The following is a 17,429-nucleotide window of genomic DNA, read 5'->3' as shown; positions in this document are numbered from 1 at the left end:
AATTCTTTAGTTGAACCAGCTGTTAAGAATTTTTAATTCCATTTAAATATGAGTAGGTACTCATAAGGTTAACATAAGAAACTCCAGAGCCACTGGGACGGAGCCCTTTTGCCGGATCTGAACCAAACTTCACACAAACCATCCTTGAATAATGCTTAGTACCTGAAAGTTTCATTACAATCTGTCGAGCGGTTTCGGAGTCCATAAAGGACAAACAAACATACATACATACAAACATACATACAAACAAACATACATTGGATTATATATATATATATATAAGCCAGGTAATTGGAATATATTACAATCGGACTATGGGAACGGGGGTTTATGGGGGGTTTTATGGGGTAAAATAGGTTTTTCCCATTTTTGACCCTAAAAACACAAAATTTAACAAATTATTTCCAAACCATTTTGTAGAGCTTAAAAAAAATAATTTAGTGTATTGAAGCGTTACCATGTGTCTAATGGTTACGGAGAAAATTCCAAAAAATTGTAAATTTAAAATTCCCACGTTAGTCTTATGAAGACTTTTTCAACTGTTGTAGTTTGCTTGTTTATGAACAAATTTTGATCAAATTTGGAAAACACATTTATTTCTATTTTTAAGGAGGCATTTTAGTGTAAAAGTAAATCCAATCAGACTAATGGAAATTCGCTTAGTTTGCAGGTTTGCTGTGGCAGGGTATTTTAAAAGTATATATTTCGTAAACTATTTGTCGGATCGGGATGAACTTTTTTTGTTGAAAGATAGGTTTCATGCTATCTTTCTTACATTTACACATTTGTTGTATGTTTATACATTTTTCGTAATTTTGCAAAACACCGTATTTTTTAAATATGTGTTATTTTTGTTTGTAACGTTTTATTGATACGATATATCAAAAACAAACCATACAAAAGGTTATATTAACGTTTAAAGAGATTTACAAAAATACCCTATTTGATATGCTTTACTCAAAAGATTACGTCAAGAAACTATATCTCACAAAAACACCTAATTTGGCGCAAACGCCTATTAGTCCGACATCTAGGGCTGTGTGCAAGTCATATATAGAAGGTTTTACCATTTAATGTCGATGTAGGTGTCCAAAGAAGTGTTTTTAACTCGGGTTTCACGCCTGAACCCACTGCATTTTCCGTTTATAACTTATGGCGTCGTTAAAATTTCTTAAAATTCAAACATGTTTTAAAAACTACTCTAACCCAGGCTTGCCTGTATAAACATGAAGAGTACTTTGGTTTAGAGTTTTAGATATTTTAGTTGCCAGAGCCATATTGATTGTTTTGTTTTTCTTTTGACGATTGTCATGAACTTTGTACATAGTTTTAACGACAATAAATCATTTCATTTCATTGGTCTAAAGGAATGTTCCCACTATATATATATATATATACCCCCGCCGCAGCAAACCTGCAGATTAAGCGAATTTCCATTTGCCTGACTGAATTTCTACTAAAATATTCCCTTAAAAATGTCAGATTTATTTCTTATTTAAATGACAATAATTGTAATGAGTACTTAGGTTTGCTGGTTCAGGAAGTGTATTGAGGTGTGTGTGTTTTTTTATTGAAAAGGTGATAGCTTAGTATGAAATAAATAAAATGGCACAATTTGATTAAAATATATCCATAAACAAGCAATATACAACAGTCTATTTATTCTCCATAAGAATAAAATGGGAATTTTCAATGTATACTATCATTGACTATATAGTCAATGATACTATATTTTTTAATTATCTCCATAACCGTTAGCCATATATAACAACGCTCAAAAATACAATTTTGTTTCTTTTTTAAGCTCTACAAAATGGTTTGAAAGGAAATTGTGAAATTTTGTGTTTTAGGGTAAAAAATAGGAAAACACAATTTTTACCCCATAAAATCTCCAATAGAACTCGTTCGAATAAACGTAGGTTTACACATTTGTACCAAATTGTCAAAATTTCATCAAAATCGGATCATTTTTGCTCGAGTTATCGTAGTAACAGACACACATATAAAGATATATATATATGAATTTGAACGGAGGGTGTTTTTGGCCTCTGGGGACCTCAAAACGAAAAAGTAAATCGGTCCCGGGTCTAGGTCTTACCATGAGACCTACGGTAATATCTTATCTTACTAATATTATAAATGTGAAAGTTTGTGTGTTTGTTTGTCCCTATATCGGAAATTTGCTAAAAAGTAAAGTTATCATTGTGTATCACAGCTTTTTGTTGATAGTTGTCATAAATGAAAACAACAAAAACAAACCAACACGCAAACTTTCACATTTTTTTTTTTCAACGCCAGTGGCATTTTACGAGAGTTACGAGAGTTAAATGTTTTAGTGGATGTGCCGGGGATTGAACCCGTCCCTCCCGCACCGAAGTCCGAGACGCTAACCACTAGGCTAGCCAAAATATATCATTACATTTACATTTATAGGCCTAATATTGGTAAGATTATTAATAGATTAACAGTATTCAAAACTATTGTTCATTCTTATAAAATATCATGGTGGAAGGAAAATACATTGGATTTAGATTACAAATATTTTTATATTAATTTATATGCATGTACCAGATGTAGTTACCGGTAATGTATTTTAGTTCTCAACAGCCCACGTGTTGGCAGTCCTGAGTGCGTTGAACCCTCCGGAGTCCGGATTACGGTTGCGGAATAAAAATTTACGTGAGTGAAATGGTGTTTGATAATAATTTATTTTGACATGTAATATACTTAATCATAAATAAGTAGAGTGATAGCATGTAAATATGTAATTTCCAAACCAAATTCGAGAAACAATAGTCAAGTTTGATACGAACATGAGCCACAGGCGCATTACCCCCTACGGTCCTTTTCACACGAGTGACGCTAGGATAGTTTAAAACAGGATTTTTGGAACAGTATGAAGGAGATGGTAGGTGGATGCTGTGTTTGTTCAGACGATAGAGGATGGGCAGAGAATCCCCTAGTATATTGTGATGGTCAAGGGTGCACAGTTGCAGTCCATCAAGGTAAGAAGCTGGGTTCCAAATTGTAGGTTATTTCAGTGTTTACCCTCACACCACCTTAGTTCTAAGCTTCATGTTTATTGTATTTATCTAGGCTTACTCATTTTTGTGTTTAAAATTTTGCACTAGAAACTTTTACAGTAGGCCTTTCTATTTATAATTGTATTGTATTCATTGTCAACTACAGGTTGGAACTTGCATTTACAGTAAGATGTTCTGTAGGCCTACCTAGGCCTTGGACCTGATCTGTGGCAATGGCATTTTTGTTTACGCAGAGGATAACTTACGCGTCCGGTAACCGGACGTGGATTAGGCGTCCGGCTGTTACTGTCATAACTTAACCTAACCAACCAAACTTAGTGATAAATTAAAAAAAATTGAATAAAGGTTAACTTAAATTCTGTTCATTTAAAAAAAAATTATTAATGCAAAAAATTCTAACAAAAGACGTGCAGTTAAGAAGAATTGTCATTCAAAGCAAAATCTTTGACAAAATGTTTATGGGATTCAAACCAGAGACCTCTTGCATATCAGTCGTGCACTGTATCCACTACTGTATCCACCCCGAACACTGATGGCTGTACATCGTATTAATGTGGTAATGGCGTTCCGGGCCCCCACAACCCAGTGACGTCACTGCCCGATGCCTAATCCACGTCCGGTAACCGGACACGTAAGTTATCCTCTGTGTGTTTTTTTTTTTTTTATTAAGATTCACAGTAACTAGGCCTAAGGCTTACTTAAGTTACTTACAGTTTGATAAGTTATTGGACTGAAAGCAATAGTATGTGCATGTGAATCGGGCTTCTCCCTTAACTTAACACAATAGCCTAAGGTTAGCTTAGGTCCTGTTGTTGCTTCAATTCAGTGTACAGTAAGCTATATAGGCCTAACAATCAACTTAAAGTCGAACCATTTAGCCTAGGTACTGTATAAAGTGAACAAGTAACTTAAGATATACGGTAGCTTATTTGGGAGAAAGCTCACTGACTGAAAATGATAAACAAGAGAATAGGCTAAATATTCTGATAAAATCGGTCTTTCTTTTGTAGGCTATAATAACTTAGTTAAAACGTATTGTGCAAGGCAGAGCTGAAATAAGTTAACTAGTTCTAGGAGGTCAAGGAGCCAAGATATGATACACTTAGCACATTAACACTAGGCTAACTTAAATACAGCATAGGCTACAAAAGAAAAGGCCATTCATATGTACCTACCATTAAGCCATGACTCTAGTGAGTTTTTTTAAGAGAGAGGTACGCCTGTAATTAGATGATGTGCCACTGGAAGCGTAGGCCTACAACAATGAAGAACACATTCCTTGCCTATGCTCGTATTTTGCTGAGGACTATCATGGAACTGGTTTCCTCCTATCTTTTGCTAAAAACCCATATGACACAGCTGCATCACTAAGAACTGTGTGTTTGCTGCTCATATGAACATATATTGGTCCTCGTTCTATCGAGAAGTCCTTGTACATCATGCCAACCAGTGCTCGGAGAAACTCTGTGGGCCAATCATAATTGTGGAAATTGGCGATGCCAAGTTTGGACAAAGGAAGTACATCCATGGTCGTAGGGTAGAGGGCCAGTGGGTCCTCGGCAGCGTGGAACATGAATCCAGGAAGTTGTCATTCTTCTTGTCATTGTTAGTTTTTTTAGTTAAAAACCACACTTAGGCTAATTGTACCTTCTCAGTAGCAGAAAATGTAAGTACCGTAGGTAAGTTAGGTAGGCCTAATCAAACTTTTTTTCGGGGGAAATAACTTAGCCTAAATGTGTTAATTTTAACAATATTTTAATGGAAATAAATAAATATATAGGCCTAAGGTCTTTATTCATGAGCGAATTTCAGTAACAAAACTGTTTTACAAATTGACTCAAGTCAGGACTTAAACTAAAGAAAACGTCTTAACTTATAACTACGAAACAAAATAAGATTAGTTACAAACTCTTTAGGCGATTCTTAAAATTGTTGTAAGACAATGCTTTTAGCGTGCAAGAAGTGCATTGTACTGAGCCGGCCCGAAGTAAGAAAAACCCCTTCTACCAGCATCAAAAACAACCCTTACCACAGTTCTTAGTGATGCAGCTGTGTCATATGGGTTTTTAGCAAAAGATAGGAGGATTACTAAGCTATTCATATTTCACTATAAACATACTTTATTACCCTCCCAGTAGCTCAAACCTAAGTAGTTGTTAAACCTAATCTTATTGAACCAATAGATTTAGGCCTAATTTAAAATCCTACACTAGAAAATGGAAATTCGCTTAGTCTGCAGGTTTGCTGCGGCGGGGGTAGCCTATTTAAAATGTAAAACAATATTTATTATTATTATTGTATCACAAATTGAGATGGGGACTCCATCTAGGTGTGTACTTTAACCCAAATAGGATTGTAGGATTAAGTAAAATGTTCTTTTTCTTATTTACGCCATTGGGATTTTTTTGTAGAGGGAGTTGAAAGAGTGAGTGTTCTTCAAACGATTTTTGGGAAAGCGGTCCAAACACAAATGTTTTTGGCGTCCTTCTCGCACCAAAGTCCTAGACTAACCACTAGGCTAGCAACACATGATGCGTTTAAGAAAGATGAAAACATCAGAGAACTTATACACAGCCCAACAGTAATCTCTCAGATTAAGTTTACGCAAAATGGGTTGGTAGAAAGATAACTGCTTAATCTTTGTATCACATTCACTAAGTTAACTAAGAAAATTCATGGTTACCGAAGTAGTGTAAATCCAATCATTGACTGAACACCAAATGTACTCCATACATTCTTGGAAAGTGATATGATACGGCCAGCAATGACGAATTTCTAGTGGATAAGTAATGAGTTACCGCAGTGGTGAAAAATAATTAAGTTTTCAAACCAATAGAAAATTTTATGAAGTAGTACTGATAGTGAACGAACAAAAAACGGTAGCGGTACAAAATTAACCTTCCAGCTGTAGTTGAGAAATAGAGCATTCTCAGACATGTGTTTAGGCCTACCTATCTGATCTGTAATGTTAGGCTAAACTAATGAGATCCTTTTATTTTCAGCGTGTTATGGTATAGTGACTGTACCCTCTGGAAATTGGTATTGCCGTAAATGTGAATCGCCAGATAGAGCTAAAAGTGTAAGTACATTTTGTTCCTTACACTCTAGTATCACGAGTGAACAAGAGTTAATCAAGTAGACTGTAGTACGTAAATATATAAATAAACGGTGGGGTACTTATTCAAAATTCCTTTTACTTAAACTCCTCTAGTGCTTACACCAACAGTTGCCCCTCTCCGGTTACCCATTATAAATTGTTTAAAAGAGTAGTAGGATGTCCAATTTTACTGTCACTGCTATTAGGAGAAAGGATGTGTCATTATGCTGGTACCGACTATTTTTATTATTATTATTTTTATTTTATTTTAATTAAGTGTCCTTTAAGATGGTGTCCTGTTACTAACACCTTAGGAAGATTAGCAGTCAACTCAAGAAAAACAACTAAACAATTATGTTCTCCTACAGTTACTTGACAAAGTGGGCTTCCTTGCACTGATTATAGTACGACAAGTAGCTAATTGATGCATTTACTTACTTTTGCCGCACTCCAGTATTCCAACCAAACAACACAAAACAGTGTGCTTTTATTAGGCCTGTAATATGTGTACACTTGAAAATAAGTTGGCAACCATTAAAACGTGTAGGCTAGTATAGGTAGTGTTTGAAAGACTAATTATTTATATTCATTATAGTAACTGTAGAAAATATAATGTGGAATGGTAGTGCAAATGTACCTTTGCTACACTCGAGAAACTTTCCCCACTTGCCTGCGGCTCGTGCCTAAACATTTCTCTCATGTGCAGCAAACAGCCATTTCGCACACTAGTAGCACAAATAACTATTGGACCTTTGCATTCTATTCCATGAAATAAACCCCAATTATCATCTTGGAAATCCATTCTTAGCAGTTGAAATATCAAGGTGTATTATATAATATTATTATATAAATAACAAGAATGTTTTAAATTGGACCTTTCACTACCCTATGTTCAAGTAACAAGTTTGTGGAGAATTTATTTACTTATTCTTCCAACGGTAACACAATTTTTACATTCAAAAATACATTAAATAGGTTGAATCACTTTAAGTATGACATGCATTTTAAGCATCAATTGTTAGAGTTGTAAGTTCCATCACACATTGTTTACTTTTATTTTACTAATAAACTTTTTTTAAACCTAGAGTTAATAGAGTTCAGCAATGGTTTAAACAGTAAAATGTGCTTTTCTTGTTCAGGGTCCCAATAAACCGTACTGCGAGTTGTGTCCAAGCAAAGACGGAGCGATAAAGAAGACAGATAACAATGGATGGGCCCACGTGGTGTGTGCACTCTACATTCCCGAAGTTAGGTTCGTGAATGTGACTACTATGGAACCTATTGTCTTGGCACAAATTCCGCCTGAAAGATTTAACAAGGTAAAGATTCAATAGGTTTACATTGAATCAATGACCACATTATTGTATGTAGCAAACTTCATCAAAGATGCCATCAAACATGAATTCTTTGTAGATCTGAACCCTTCGATGTATAAAGGATTAAATAACCTAAATGCCCCATTGACATTCTAAGAGTATTATCATTGACTATACACATATTATTCAACAACAAAATTAATCTATGACTAGCAGCTATAGGCCTACCCGTGCCTTGCAACGGGGTCAGTATGCAAAAGAGACAATTTTGGTTCTATGAAAATGTCTTAAAAATGGTTTCACTCCTACCATTTAATTAGAAACAAAATTGAACTGTATTACTTATCTTGATAGTAGTATGTTTTCGTTGGGAATGTTGCTGGAAGTCAACAGTACCGGAAGATCAAATAATTTATACCTGTGCCGCTAGGTCAAAAACTACAATGTTTGCAGTGTCTGTAGATCAAAAGTCCCAGTAAGTCAAACAATACAGTCCGAGCTAAAAACGTTGTCTATGTTAAAGCAATTGACTTATTGGGAATTTGACCTAATGCAACAGCAGTTTTAATATAACGAAATACGGTAAAATACAAGTTCAGTTTCGCTGAGTCAACAGTGCCGGAAGATCAAAAGCAATAAAAGTGAACGTCGATTCAGTGTAAAGTAGACCTCCTGCAACGCTTACTACACCAACAAAACTCGCTTTTAGTTACTTCGTGTTTTGTCATAATTAGAATAGAGCTAAAATTATCATATTTGGTACCTACATAGCTTATCTATTAATGCTTCTTGCCAACTGTTTGGTCAACACTGTAAATAGGTATAGCCTTTCGTCAAAATTTGTGGCATAAAATACCCGCAAGGACGATCTGAAAATTTCTGGTTAGTGGTTATTATATACGTTTGTAAAAGGAGATCCATTTAATTGTAGAACTATTTTATGAGTTATAATGTAGTCTACATATAAACTGTGTAAATGTATTACGCCTCGGAAGGGTTGAAACCTGTCCAAACTATCATATATATTATTAAAACGTAAATGGGGTTTTTCACGATTCTGAATCAACCAGACGATGGATTTTCATTAGTTTTGTGTTGAAAGAATAAAGACAATTTTGAGAACTAGGGAATTTCAAAGCTATAATTTAAAATTAGTGTCCCAGTTTTTTATAAATTAAGTTTTAGTTTTTAAAAAGTCTAGCAGTGCTAACCTTCTCCAATAAGTCAATGCTTCTAGCTAGCTTTTAGTACAATATAATTTGCTTAACATAACAGCTGTAACATTCAGCATTTGTGACACAAATTCAGCATTTGGAAGAAAATTCAAATACATACTTATGGTTGGCTTATTTATACTATGTGTTTAGTAATGCTGACCATTGATACATTTAATTCTTCGGTACGAGGATGGCAGATTAATTAAATATGCATAGTAAAATACAGTAGTAGGATGTTCAAATTATTTTTTAAAGTATTCTTTGTAATCATCGATTTGTTTTAGTCCAATATAATTTGTTTTAACTAACAGCTGGTTGAATGTGCTATGTAGGCCTATACTTATAAAAGGCAAAGCCCTCACTGACACACTCACTCTCACTCACTCATCATCACTAATTCTCCCACTTCCCATTTACCTAGGAGGCTGATATTCGATACACCGATTCTTTGGGCATTAAATAGGAAAACTGAGTAATTTTTATTATAATAGGGCATTCGAGCTTCGCCCCAGTGGCTCTGGAGTTTCCCATGTTAACCTTATGATTTTTCATATTTAAAAGGAATTAATGAATCTTAACAGCTGTGTCAATTAAACAATTTATGACAACAGCTAATTTGCAACCAAAAGCTGAGTGAGCGTTTCGAACGAACTTTAACCTGGAGGCGAGTTAACCCCAAGGCAAGTGAGCTCAGCGAACGAGCTCCAACCTAAAGGTGAGTGAGCGTAGCGAACGAACTTCAACCAGGACGTGATTGAGCCATGCGAACGAGCTCATCTTGAAAATTAATTAGTTAAACGGGGCAAAGCCAGCGGGTACAGCTAGTTATTCTATAGAATTATTAGGTTTTTAGCGAATTTCGCATATAGGGAATAAGCTATTACCGTAGTACTCATGGCAACACCTGGACCCGGGACCGATGTAATTTTTCGTTTTGAGTCTCTAGAGGCCAAAAACACCATCCGTTCAAATTCATATATTATGTAAGTGTATAAGACATTTTGGGGACTTGACTTTTTCGGGTCTCAAGAATTTATACGAAAATACACTATTGCAATATTTTGAGGACTTGAATTTCCGTATGTGTATAAGACATTCTGGGCACTTTTACTAGTACTTTTCGAGGACCTGTGCAAATTATTCCATTCCAAATGCAGCGCGTTATCGATCTTCACCCTTGTGTGGGCCTCCCATTCACTGACGGAATGTCTCGTGGCGTATGACGACCGGATATAAATAGTTACTTTACACTCACTTATCTCGTTATTTTTTCAGCATATTCGTTGACACGTCTGCAGGTCTTATGTTGACGGGCTGTCAGAGCGTCTGTTGCAATAACTGGAATTCCTTATGTATGTTTGCTCCTGATTACGGTGAAGTATTGTTAGAAATTCCACCTAATCTTTAAAGTTACCCATTAAATTCATAGAAATAATAATATTTAACTGTTTGACGAGTACTCCTATTGTATTCAAAATACTAAACGGCCCAACCCAATATTTAATACAAGCCAAAGGTGTCTTATAGATTCCGAGTAAATTATTATAAACTATCAAATGGAGCATGTAAAGTGCATTATAAATAATCAACAAACCCTAACATAATTGACTATTGATTCAGTTACTGATTCGGGAATTACAATTGCTGATGATAACTGAATGCTCTGACCTGAAGCAGTGTTCTTCTTTACTTCTTTACCTATAAAACACATGGGATACAGCCTTTCTTCACTGATCACGTAATGCGTGATTTTCTATAAAGTCTTGGAAAAATAAAAGGAAAAATAGATAGAATACAGGTGTACTGTATGTGGTTTACACACAAATATTCATCAAACTGTGTGATAGTTTGTTATAGCAATGAACAATTTGAGAGTATCGTATTGTTTAAGTCGATGGAAAATCCCTGTTGATCCTGTTTTACAAGCAAACCAAAAAGATACAGTAGTCACCACTCTATGCGACATATTCTAACCAGAAAATTGTAATCGTATGATTCTATAAGCATTGGTAGGATTGCAAAGTACTACACAAACATTATTTCAAGGGTAATAACAGTCACAATTTGCGCTGACTTTAAAAGAGTCAACTAAACTATTATACTAATGGACACACAACTAAATGGAACAACTAATGGAAATTCTCACGATGTACATTCGTTCGATATAAGCATTGAGTATACACGTCAGTACATACGTGTATACCCAATGATATAAGCAACGGTTCTTGCAATTTATTGCTTATTGTTTTTTAGAGTTGTTTTCGGACTTACTCACACTCGTATAAGGTTTTCCACGTTTGTCATTGATAATGTACCATGTTGCTTTGAAATGGCGACCATACAAATGTATGCATTTTAAGCCAAGTATGAATGGAGATGAGTGTGGGATGAGTGGAGCGATCTTGTTGTCCTGTTTGTGACTAAGGCCGACATAATCCTTAAACACAGCTGTTAATTAATAGTGCATACAGTCAATTAGTAGCAGCAGAGGTCAAGTTTGGTATCAAATTAAAGGTTTTATTCATAAAAATACATTGCCGCAAACCCAAACTCAAACGATGATGATGATAATAACGTTAATGATGTCGCTAAAACGTATCGTTTAAAATTTAACAGCTGAAAATAAGTGAAATAGAAAAGGTTTTGGTTAAATCCATCAAATTGTAATTGGACACTAGTAAATACTAGTGTTCTTGTTGCTACCTCCCCCCTTCGGTTTCATGTATTCCTCTCAATCAGTTCAAACCTAGGAGGATTAAACATTAATGTTACCTAATTAATGTTAAATCCTCCTAGATTCAAACCTGAAACACCCAGATCGAAACTCGCCTGTCGTTATTTTACCATCGCCTTTTTTTTTAAATATATTTGTCAAAAAAGAAAGATTATATTGATTTACTTTGGATTTTAAAAATGTTAACGTTTTATTTTGTTAAAGATTTATGGTGATACGTAAATATTGTGGTGTAGTAAAGTATATTATATTGTAGTTAAGTGTTAAATTTTGAAATTTTAGGGTGAATCGAGATGAATCTTTTTTTATAACATGGGTCTCTCCTACCTTAACATACATACCAAGTTTCATAATCATCGGTTGAAAAAGTGCAAAGATAAATATTTGTATGTAAAAAATACAAAATGATGGATATCTGGTTAACAAAACGATTTCGGAAAAAATGTTATCCTTGATTTTCTGTTTATTTTGACCCAAGGAATTACTAGGTTAAGTATCTCCCCGCTTATTTTTAACACACTGTTTATGATGTATTCTTATAAGTGAAAAATGTAAGCTGGTAATACAGAAAGATGTTTTATAAATAATATGAATGTACTGGTGATCTGTATATTCATCTTTTTCTTGTTCTTAGAACTGTAAATTAAAAGTCCACTCAGCAGTCGCATCGTACGATGTAGTGCTTTCCATGCGTTGCGAAATGCCAAATTTGCCGTCCTCTTCAACCCAAGTTATCTATTGAACCACTGATTGTAAAAAATTCAAAAAAAAATATATTTTACACATCACACTTTTGGCTACAACTTTGTCACAGACAAAACCTCTCTAACCCAAAAACAAAACAAAAATCTCGCATGCTAACTTTTTCATGTTAGAAATCACGATTTAAAACTATTTCACCATACATATCAATTTTTATTAATTAGATCGGTAAATAGTTTCAAGTTCCAACAAAATAGTCATCGAGTAGGACTAACCAAGAAGCTCTGTGCCAATTTTCAAAATTTTAGCACAACTTTAAGTACACCAAAACACGGAATTATTGAAGTCATGCGTCGAGAGGACTATCGTTGTTTTTAACAGATTATACTTTTGACCTTCCGGCACTGTTGACTCAGCGAAACTGAACTTATATTTTATGTTATTTCGTTATATTAAAACTGCTGTTGCATTAGGTCAAATTCCCAATAAGTCAATTGCTTTAACATAGACCACGTTTTTAGCTCGGACTGTACTATTTGACTTACTGGGATTTTTGATCTACAGACACTGCAAACATTGTAGTTTTTGACCTAGCGGCACAGGTATAAATTATTTGACCTTCCGGGACTGTTGACTTTCTGCAACGCGTCCTTTTCGTTAACTCAGACTGTGAACACTTATTTAGGCCACATAGGATACAAAATCAATAATAGATTTTAAGGTAAAATAAAATAACATGTTTATAGTTAACGGAAAGCTATTACAATAGTTCCAAACCTTTCTGTAGTGTAGTTTAATTTTTTAACCTATTTTAGTGAAATTATTATCAGGCAAATGGAAATTCGTATAGGCTGCAGGTTTGCTGCAACAGGGGTTTTATATTACTGTTTACACAAAAATATATCTAAAAAATAATTCTCATAAAACTCAGGATAAGAGCGTAGGTTGTTACATGATTATAGAATCTTCCTTCTTATTTCCTTTATCCATGAATAATTTCTTTTACAATGAATTATTCCCTGTAAAATATTATTACAGCATTTCACAAATATTAGAACGGACCCAGTATAGATGATAAACAAATAAAGTAGGCCTAACTGAAGAATCCTATACTAATAAAATGACATTAACATGTGGGTTAACAGTTCCATTTAAATAACGTTAAATAATGTTTACATTTGTGGCGAGTGACATCATTATTATATATGATACATACCAATTTGTTCTAATATTCGTGCAGTATTTAATATAATTAAAACGGCTGTGTGGAAATGTGAAATCAAAATTCATTTGACAGTTAGTTCTGCTTGTTTACATTTGTGGGTTTGTTCTTTGTTACCATGGTGACCAATCAGTATTTACATGTAAAACTCTCACCTCAGAACTTTGAAAGCCCGCGGGGCAGAGTCCTAAGCAATATCGAAGCGGGAACAGCTCTATAAGTATCCTCGGAGGTGTAGCTTTATTTTTGTCTAATTTGAGCCCAATCGATTCAGTAGTTTTTGAGATTAGCTCATACAAACACACAGACAGACAGACACCACCTCTTCTTTATTATAGCCTAGTAATAGATAGATTACATATTATATACATTTTAAGGCATTTTGATTTGAAACAAACCTATATTATTAAAGGCTAATAAAAAATAATGAACAAATTCATGTTTTTTTTTTATTATAATGGTGATCTATGAACGTCATTTGACGTATAACAGTTGTGTTGTTTAGTTAAATATATGAGAGGGAAAATCAAGAGTTTTGTTACAAGGTTTATTTACATATGGTCTTGTGATGGGAATTACAGAGTTTTATAACACCAGACCATGAATTTGGTGCTACGATGTTCATTCATCACTAATCCACTGTTGTATGTTAATTGCTATTGTGTTAGCAGTCATTGGAAGTGGTATATCTTTGTTTTTACTATATTTGTCTCTAGGGTTGGCATGATAAGTAAACATGTACTAGTACTCTTTTTGGCAACTGTTCCCTTTTCTACAAATATTGTATAAGCAAGATTTTTCTTTTAACATTTGCATTGAAAGCCTCACTGACATTACCCTTAAAACATTTAACAGTAAGTTACTTTGCTGCTCCAGAGTTATTATTTAGTCATAATTTTCTTTATCCAGTCATTTAATAGCCTACTCTGTTTCAATGCCCATCATGTTGATTGCAGGTGTGCTATATCTGTGAAGAAAGTGGAAAGGGGTCTAGATCGACTGTGGGTGCGTGTATGAACTGTAATAAAAGTGGTTGCAAACAGTGGTTTCACGTAACGTGTGCTCAAGCTTTTGGTCTGCTTTGTGAAGAAGCCGGCAACTATCTAGATAACGTTAAGTACTGCGGATATTGCCAGCATCACTATTCTAAACTGGTGAGTGTGTGCTGGGTGTATAGGCTTAAGATAACCAGGCAGGGCAAATGTTATTTTAGGCCATTCAGACATGGTAGAAGTTAGGTTAGTCCTTTTAGTGGCAAAAGAGTTAGTCTACTACTGTAGTCTATATGTTGTATTAATGTTATCAGTGTTTCAACAACAGTAGTATAGGTTAGCTAAAGACTGTCAACCAGGGTACAGGTTAGGTTATGCCCATCAGGAAGGGTACAGTTTAGGTTAGGCCCAACAGAAAGGGTACAGGTTAGGTTAGGCCCAACAGAAAGGGTACAGGTTAGTTTAGGCCCATCGGGAAGAGTACAGGTGAGGTAGGACTCATCAGGAAGCGTTCAGGTTAGGTTAGGACCATCAGGAAGAGTACAGGTGAGGTAGGACTCATCAGGAAGGGTACAGGTTAGGTTAGGACCATCAGGAAGCATACAGATGAGGTTAGACCCAACAGGAAGGGTACAGGTTAGGTTAGGACCATCAGGAAGCGTACAGGTTAGGTTAGACTCATCAGGAAGGGTACAGGTTAGGTTAGGACCATCAGGAAGCATACAGATGAGGTTAGACTCATCAGGAAGGGTACAGGTTAGTTTAGGACCATCAGGAAGCATACAGATGAGGTTAGACCCAACAGGAAGGGAACAGGTTAGGTTAGGACCATCAGGAAGCATACAGATGAGGTTAGACCCAACAGGAAGGGTACAGGTTAGGTTAGGACCATCAGGAAGCATACAGATGAGGTTAGACCCAACAGGAAGGGTACAGGTTAGGTTAGGACCATCAGGAAGCATACAGATGAGGTTAGACCCAACAGGAAGGGTACAGGTTAGGTTAGGACCATCAGGAAGCATACAGATGAGGTTAGACCCAACAGGAAGGGTACAGGTTAGGTTAGGACCATCAGGAAGCATACAGATGAGGTTAGACTCATCAGGAAGGGTACAGGTTAGGTTAGGACCATCAGGAAGCATACAGATGAGGTTAGACCCAACAGGAAGGGTACAGGTTAGGTTAGGACCATCAGGAAGCATACAGATGAGGTTAGACTCATCAGGAAGGGTACAGGTTAGGTTAGGACCATCAGGAAGCATACAGATGATGTTAGACCCAACAGGAAGGGTACAGGTTAGGTTAGGCCCATCAGGAAGCATACAGATGAGGTTAGACCCAACAGGAAGGGTACAGGTTAGGTTAGGACCATCAGGAAGCGTACAGGTTAGGTTAGGCCCATCAGGAAGCATACAGATGAGGTTAGACCCAACAGGAAGGGTACAGGTTAGGTTATGCCCATCAGGAAGCATACAGATGAGGTTAGACCCAACAGGAAGGGTACAGGTTAGGTTATGCCCATCAGGAAGCATACAGATGAGGTTAGACCCAACAGGAAGGGTACAGGTTAGGTTATGCCCATCAGGAAGCGTACAGGTGAGGTTAGACCCAACAGGAAGGGTACAGGTTAGGTTAGGACCATCAGGAAGGGTACAGGTTCTAGGTTAGGCCCATCAGGAAGGGTACAGGTGAGGTTAGACCCAACAGGAAGGGTACAGGTTAGGTTAGACCCAACAGGAAGGGTACAGGTTAGGTTAGGCCCATCAGGAAGGGTACAGGTGAGGTTAGACCCAACAGGAAGGGTACAGGTTTGGTTAGACCCATCAGGAAGGGTACAGGTTAGGTTAGGCCCATCAGGAAGCATACAGATGAGGTTAGACCCAACAGGAAGGGTACAGGTTAGGTTAGGACCATCAGGAAGCGTACAGGTTAGGTTAGGCCCATCAGGAAGCATACAGATGAGGTTAGACCCAACAGGAAGGGTACAGGTTAGGTTATGCCCATCAGGAAGCGTACAGGTGAGGTTAGACCCAACAGGAAGGGTACAGGTTAGGTTAGGACCATCAGGAAGGGTACAGGTTAGGTTAGGCCCATCAGGAAGGGTACAGGTGAGGTTAGACCCAACAGGAAGGGTACAGGTTAGGTTAGACCCAACAGGAAGGGTACAGGTTAGGTTAGACCCATCAGGAAGGGTACAGGTTAGGTTAGGCCCATCAGGAAGGGTACAGGTTAGGTTAGACCCAACAGGAAGGGTACAGGTGAGGTTAGACCCATCAGGAAGGGTACAGGTTAGGTTAGGCCCATCAGGAAGGGTACAGGTTAGGTTAGACCCATCAGGAAGAGTACAGGTTAGGTTAGACCCATCAGGAAGGGTACAGGTTAGGTTAGACCCAACAGGAAGGGTACAGGTTAGGTTAGGCCCATCAGGAAGGGTACAGGTGAGGTTAGACCCAACAGGAAGGGTACAGGTTAGGTTAGACCCATCAGGAAGGGTACAGGTTAGGTTAGGCCCATCAGGAAGGGTACAGGTTAGGTTAGACCCAACAGGAAGGGTACAGGTGAGGTTAGACCCAACAGGAAGGGTACAGGTTAGGTTAGGCCCATCAGGAAGGGTACAGGTGAGGTTAGACCCAACAGGAAGGGTACAGGTTAGGTTAGACCCAACAGGAAGGGTACAGGTTAGGTTGGACCCAACAGGAAGGGTACAGGTTAGGTTAGGACCATCAGGAAGGGTACAGGTTAGGTTAGGCCCATCAGGAAGGGTACAGGTGAGGTTAGACCCAACAGGAAGGGTACAGGTTAGGTTAGACCCAACAGGAAGGGTACAGGTTAGGTTATGCCCATCAGGAAGCATACAGATGAGGTTAGACCCAACAGGAAGGGTACAGGTTAGGTTATGCCCATCAGGAAGCATACAGATGAGGTTAGACCCAACAGGAAGGGTACAGGTTAGGTTAGGCCCATCAGGAAGCATACAGATGAGGTTAGACCCATCAGGAAGGGTACAGGTTAGGTTAGGCCCATCAGGAAGCATACAGATGAGGTTAGACCCAACAGGAAGGGTACAGGTTAGGTTATGCCCATCAGGAAGCATACAGATGAGGT

At 36.9% G+C, this 17,429-nt stretch overlaps 1 protein-coding gene across 3 annotated transcripts in view; it reads left to right on the top strand.

Moving 5' to 3' along the window:
• The first annotated feature begins 2,653 nt into the window (after window positions 1-2,653).
• The window catches only part of LOC128992065 (protein AF-10-like), a 39,398-nt gene continuing 24,622 nt past the window's right edge, over window positions 2,654-17,429 (top strand). For all 3 annotated transcript variants that reach the window (XM_054415454.1, XM_054415453.1, XM_054415452.1), the window contains exons 1-4: window positions 2,654-3,005; window positions 6,047-6,123; window positions 7,281-7,460; window positions 14,289-14,486. In XM_054415454.1, coding sequence (XP_054271429.1) covers window positions 2,897-3,005; window positions 6,047-6,123; window positions 7,281-7,460; window positions 14,289-14,486 — 564 coding nt within the window. In that variant the 5' untranslated portion in view covers window positions 2,654-2,896. The remainder of the gene's footprint in view (window positions 3,006-6,046; window positions 6,124-7,280; window positions 7,461-14,288; window positions 14,487-17,429) is intronic.

Source organism: Macrosteles quadrilineatus, unplaced genomic scaffold (assembly GCF_028750875.1).
Source record: "Macrosteles quadrilineatus isolate MER2022 unplaced genomic scaffold, UCM_ALF_1.0 Scaffold_4__1_contigs__length_99947679, whole genome shotgun sequence".
Classification (NCBI taxonomy): Eukaryota; Metazoa; Arthropoda; class Insecta; order Hemiptera; family Cicadellidae; genus Macrosteles; species Macrosteles quadrilineatus.
Note: the sequence above shows the minus strand (reverse complement) of the source record. Positions and strands in the feature narration are given on the sequence as shown.